Genomic DNA, 5,912 nt, shown 5'->3' on the forward strand with positions numbered 1-5,912 from the left:
CACACACACTCCTTTCATGTCTGCTGCTTTAATGTAGATGGACTTTATCAGCTGAAGTTAAATAGTCACAGACAGCCTTTGATTAGGATGAGCAGCGTGTGTGTGTGTTCTTGTCCAGTTGTCGGCGGTGTGTGAGTGAGTGTGTGTGTGTGTGTGAGTGTGAGTGTGTGTGTTCTTTTTCAGTTGTCGGTGTGTGTGTGCGTCAGAAGAAAGCGGCTCCAGCTCGGTGTGACTGTGGTGAATGCAGCTGAATTCCCAGAGTTCATCAGCGAGGAGCGGCAGCAGATGGTGGCGTTGATGAGACTCGAGCTGCTCCTCTCTTTCAGCTACTTGAAAGAGTCGGGCAGAGAAAGCGGCGGCCCGTCGGGACACACACACGTCTGCTGAACAACAGCAGGTGAGCCGACGGACAGCAAATGCTGTTTCTTTGACTCTCAGCCAGTGATTCAGACAGAAATGATGAGAACAAGAGTCACTGCAAACACTGAACAACACGTCCAGTGTCAGTAAAGCAATTCTGCTCTACCATTATATCATGTTTCAGGTCGTAACAGACCCGCATTGATTCAACTCGTAAGAATAATAGTAGTCCAAGGCACTCGAATCTTATTCAAAAAGTTTTAAAAAGCCTTTATTTCATCATGGCTATAAGTTTTAAAAACAGGTGACAAGTGCACACCTACGCGTTGCGGCTATTTTGCCTTCGTCAGGGTGTGAGTAACAAACACAATCTGAGTTCATTTGAATTAATTAGTCAAATAACAATCACCTGGTCGTTCTACACAGGACAAACAGATACATACAAAAACATACAAAACAAGATCAACAATATAATATTTCCAGATCTGAATTCTTATTACAAAAAGGTACAAGGTCTAATTCCCCATTTAAGCATGGAAGTTTAGTTGCTTTCAGTATATAGATCCAGAAAGACTCTCTCTGTAAAAGCCTATTGACCCTATCACCTCCTCTTATTGACCTGGGGACATGTTCTATACCAATTATCTTCAATGTACTTGGGCTACCATGATTTTTCTCTTTATAATGAAGGGCCATAGGATACAAAGGGTTACAAACTCGAATGGCATTCTTATGTTCTGCTAATCTGATCTTTAATTTCCTTGTAGTCATCCCTATATAGAAACAACCACATGGACACTCTAACCGATACACTACAAATGAGGTACTGCAATTAATAAAGGATTTAACTTTAAATTCAATTTGTGAAGTTACATCTTTAAACATATTTGTCTTGACCATATTGTCACAGTGATTGCAATTGCCACATCTGTAATTTCCTGCACTCGGACATAACCAGGTACTTAATTTCTTAGAGGAAAGAAACTGTCCTAAGGGAATATTGTCGATCAGCCATGAAGGGTGAAAACGATCTGCTCTTAAAATAGTATTTCTATCTGTTTCTTTCCTAAAAATAGTAGTATGTAATACACCATTGCCTTCTTTAACCCTGACGAAGGCAAAATAGCCACAACGCGTAGGTGTGCACTTGTCACCTGCTTTTAAAACTTATACCCCTGATGAAATAAAGGCTTTTTAAAACTTTTTGAATAAGATTCGAGTGCCTTGGACTACTATTATTCTTACGAGTTGCATCATCCCTTGCACCCAAAGAGCACCGAGACAAGAACCCTATACCCCGTGCAGCACTTCTTTTGCATTCTTTATTTCGAGACCCGCATTGATGTTTGAGCTGTCAGAAATACAGATTTTTCTCATTCAGGATCATAAACACGCCTGTAAACTGTCGACACTCTGACGAGTCGTGGGATGTGCGCACAAAATTTGTATTATGATTATGACGTTTGCGGGTTAATTTCAGTTAGCTGGGAATCGAACCCATAATCTCAGCATTTGTTTTAGTAATGTTTTTGAGATTTTTATTATTTTTATAATATGACTATATAGTTTTATCAGTATTTTGAATTAGTTTTCATATTTACATTTTTAGTTTTCATTTTAATTTTAGTTATATATAATTTTGTTTTAGCATTTTATAATTTCTATTAGTCTTTTTTTTATATATCTATATAGTTTTTATTATATTCTAATTTTAGTTATAGTAATTGTTTGTCATTTTTAATATGTCTATACTATATTGTTTTATTAATATTTAAATCGTTTAAATCGTTTTTTTCAGTTGATTTAGTTTTAGGAATTTGTGTAGTTTTTATTTTTTTTAATGTCTATAGTGTCTATAGTATTTTTGAATCAGTTTTTATTTTTAGATTTTCAGCTTTTATTTTAATTTTAGTTATAGTAATTTAGTTTTACACATTTTTTGTCATTTTACATGCCCATATAAGTCTATATATGTCTATATAGTTTAAATAATTCAGTGTTAGTTAATTTACAGTAGTACATCAAGTTAAACTAAATTAAAATGAAAAATGTTGCCTTTGCAACTAGATGAAATAAAATAAGTTTAAGTTTTTTAATATTTTATTTTCAGTTAACGTTTACATGAAATTTATTATAAAACGTTTCAAAAATATTTACAATACTGTTAATAATATTTATAATTCGTGAAAACAAAAATTTTTAAGAAATAGTTGTTATTTACAGTTTCAATAATCATATGTTCTAATGATTATTTATTATTTTTTTGTACTGTGTGCTAAGTATCAATATTAATATTTTTCACAGTGTAATTTTTGGTAAATTGAATTGAATCCAGTTAGAGATAATTTGCCCCTTTCCATAAAAACTGGACCCAGAATATAACCTCACTAAAGGCCTTTTACACCAAGAACAATAACTATAAGCATAAAGTTTTAATAATCAATCTAGTCCACACAACAACTAGGAACGACATCAAACTACCAGTGACTGACTGACAGTGACTTTGAACTTGAACACTAAAACACTAAAACACGAGATAAACATCTGAGTCAGACTCTGTATGTTGTTTGAAGGATGTTTGAAGGTTCATCGCTCTCGAGATGTTCTGGATCTTCCCTCAAGCTTTCACAGTCTTTTGTTTTACATCTCAGATGTTTACCAGGGTTCGGTCCGGAGAGGTTTCGTTCATTTTGACTTTAATAAAATCAATAGAACTAACAGATCTGAGTTTGTCTGTGATCGGGGGAAAATTAAACTCCAGAGGATCGAGGGCTTCACTCACCCGGCCGACTTCAACCAGATTGGTAACCATGATGATAGTTGCCGTGTTCTCCTGCCACACCATCCTCCAGAAGTCATAGATGGTCTCCTGCATCGGACCTGAGGAGCAAAGAACTAATTTCACAAAAATCAGGAAAATAATGCCATCAAAAAACTTTAATTTCCTTATACAATATATATATGATAGATAGATAGATAGATAGATAGATAGACAGACAGACAGACAGATAGATTTCTCAGATGTTTCTCCTGAAAAAAAGACTCAACAATGCCTCAAACTGTGGCAACAAAATCATATATATGAGTTTTACATTCATTTAATAGCTCTTATATTCTTACTGTATGTCAACAATTGACAAAAAACTATAAAATAAACATTATTTTCCTTAAAAAAAAAAAAAAAAATGAGGTATTGCAATTAATAAATGATTTAACTTTAAATTCAGTGTCTGAAGGTACATCTTTAGACATATTTGTCTTGACCATATTGTCACAGTGATTGCAATTGCCACATCTGTAATTTCCTGCACTAGGACATAACCAGGTACTTAATTTCTTAGAGGAAAGAAACTGTCCTAAGGGAATATTGTCGATCAACCATGAAGGGTGAAAACTATCTGCTCTTAAAATAGTATTTCTATCTGTTTCTTTCCTAAAAATAGTAGTATGTAATACACCATTGCCTTCTTTAACCCTGACGAAGGCAAAATAGCCACAACGCGTAGGTGTGCACTTGTCACCTGCTTTTAAAACTTATACCCCTGATGAAATAAAGGCTTTTTAAAACTTTTTGAATAAGATTCGAGTGCCTTGGACTACTATTATTCTTACGAGTTGCATCATCCCTTGCACCCAAAGAGCACCGAGACAAGAACCCTATACCCCGTGCAGCACTTCTTTTGCATTCTTTATTTCGAGACCCGCATTGATGTTTGAGCTGTCAGAAATACAGATTTTTCTCATTCAGGATCATAAACACGCCTGTAAACTGTCGACACTCTGACGAGTCGTGGGATGTGCGCACAAAATTTGTATTATGATTATGACGTTTGCGGGTTAATTTCAGTTAGCTGGGAATCGAACCCATAATCTCAGCATTTGTTTTAGTAATGTTTTTGAGATTTTTATTATTTTTATAATATGACTATATAGTTTTATCAGTATTTTGAATTAGTTTTCATATTTACATTTTTAGTTTTCATTTTAATTTTAGTTATATATAATTTTGTTTTAGCATTTTATAATTTCTATTAGTCTTTTTTTTATATATCTATATAGTTTTTATTATATTCTAATTTTAGTTATAGTAATTGTTTGTCATTTTTAATATGTCTATACTATATTGTTTTATTAATATTTAAATCGTTTTTTAAAATATTTTCAGTTGATTTAGTTTTAGGAATTTGTGTAGTTTTTATTTTTTTTAATGTCTATAGTATTTATTAAAATTTTGAATCAGTTTTTATTTTTAGATTTTCAGCTTTTATTTTAATTTTAGTTATAGTAATTTAGTTTTACACATTTTTTGTCATTTTACATGCCCATATAAGTCTATATATGTCTATATAGTTTAAATAATTCAGTGTTAGTTAATTTACAGTAGTACATCAAGTTAAACTAAATTAAAATGAAAAATGTTGCCTTTGCAACTAGATGAAATAAAATAAGTTTAAGTTTTTTAATATTTTATTTTCAGTTAACGTTTACATGAAATTTATTATAAAACGTTTCAAAAATATTTACAATACTGTTAATAATATTTATAATTCGTGAAAACAAAAATTTTTAAGAAATAGTTGTTATTTACAGTTTCAATAATCATATGTTCTAATGATTATTTATTATTTTTTTGTACTGTGTGCTAAGTATCAATATTAATATTTTTCACAGTGTAATTTTTGGTAAATTGAATTGAATCCAGTTAGAGATAATTTGCCCCTTTCCATAAAAACTGGACCCAGAATATAACCTCACTAAAGGCCTTTTACACCAAGAACAATAACTATAAGCATAAAGTTTTAATAATCAATCTAGTCCACACAACAACTAGGAACGACATCAAACTACCAGTGACTGACTGACAGTGACTTTGAACTTGAACACTAAAACACTAAAACACGAGATAAACATCTGAGTCAGACTCTGTATGTTGTTTGAAGGATGTTTGAAGGTTCATCGCTCTCGAGATGTTCTGGATCTTCCCTCAAGCTTTCACAGTCTTTTGTTTTACATCTCAGATGTTTACCAGGGTTCGGTCCGGAGAGGTTTCGTTCATTTTGACTTTAATAAAATCAATAGAACTAACAGATCTGAGTTTGTCTGTGATCGGGGGAAAATTAAACTCCAGAGGATCGAGGGCTTCACTCACCCGGCCGACTTCAACCAGATTGGTAACCATGATGATAGTTGCCGTGTTCTCCTGCCACACCATCCTCCAGAAGTCATAGATGGTCTCCTGCATCGGACCTGAGGAGCAAAGAACTAATTTCACAAAAATCAGGAAAATAATGCCATCAAAAAACTTTAATTTCCTTATACAATATATATATGATAGATAGATAGATAGATAGATAGATAGACAGACAGACAGACAGATAGATTTCTCAGATGTTTCTCCTGAAAAAAAGACTCAACAATGCCTCAAACTGTGGCAACAAAATCATATATATGAGTTTTACATTCATTTAATAGCTCTTATATTCTTACTGTATGTCAACAATTGACAAAAAACTATAAAATAAACATTATTTTCCTTAAAAAAAAAAAAAAAA

The 5,912-nt window shown here is 32.6% G+C and overlaps 1 protein-coding gene across 1 annotated transcript in view; it reads right to left on the reverse strand.

The window, feature by feature from the left end:
* The window catches only part of LOC107653871 (receptor-type tyrosine-protein phosphatase mu-like), a 208,593-nt gene that overhangs the window by 23,878 nt on the left and 178,803 nt on the right, over positions 1-5,912 (reverse strand). The window contains exon 23 of the mRNA XM_016440739.1: positions 5,510-5,607. Coding sequence (XP_016296225.1) covers positions 5,510-5,607 — 98 coding nt within the window. The remainder of the gene's footprint in view (positions 1-5,509; positions 5,608-5,912) is intronic.

This window comes from Sinocyclocheilus anshuiensis, unplaced genomic scaffold, assembly GCF_001515605.1.
Source record: "Sinocyclocheilus anshuiensis isolate Anshui unplaced genomic scaffold, SAMN03320099.WGS_v1.1 scaffold1994, whole genome shotgun sequence".
Lineage (NCBI taxonomy): Eukaryota > Metazoa > Chordata > Actinopteri > Cypriniformes > Cyprinidae > Sinocyclocheilus > Sinocyclocheilus anshuiensis.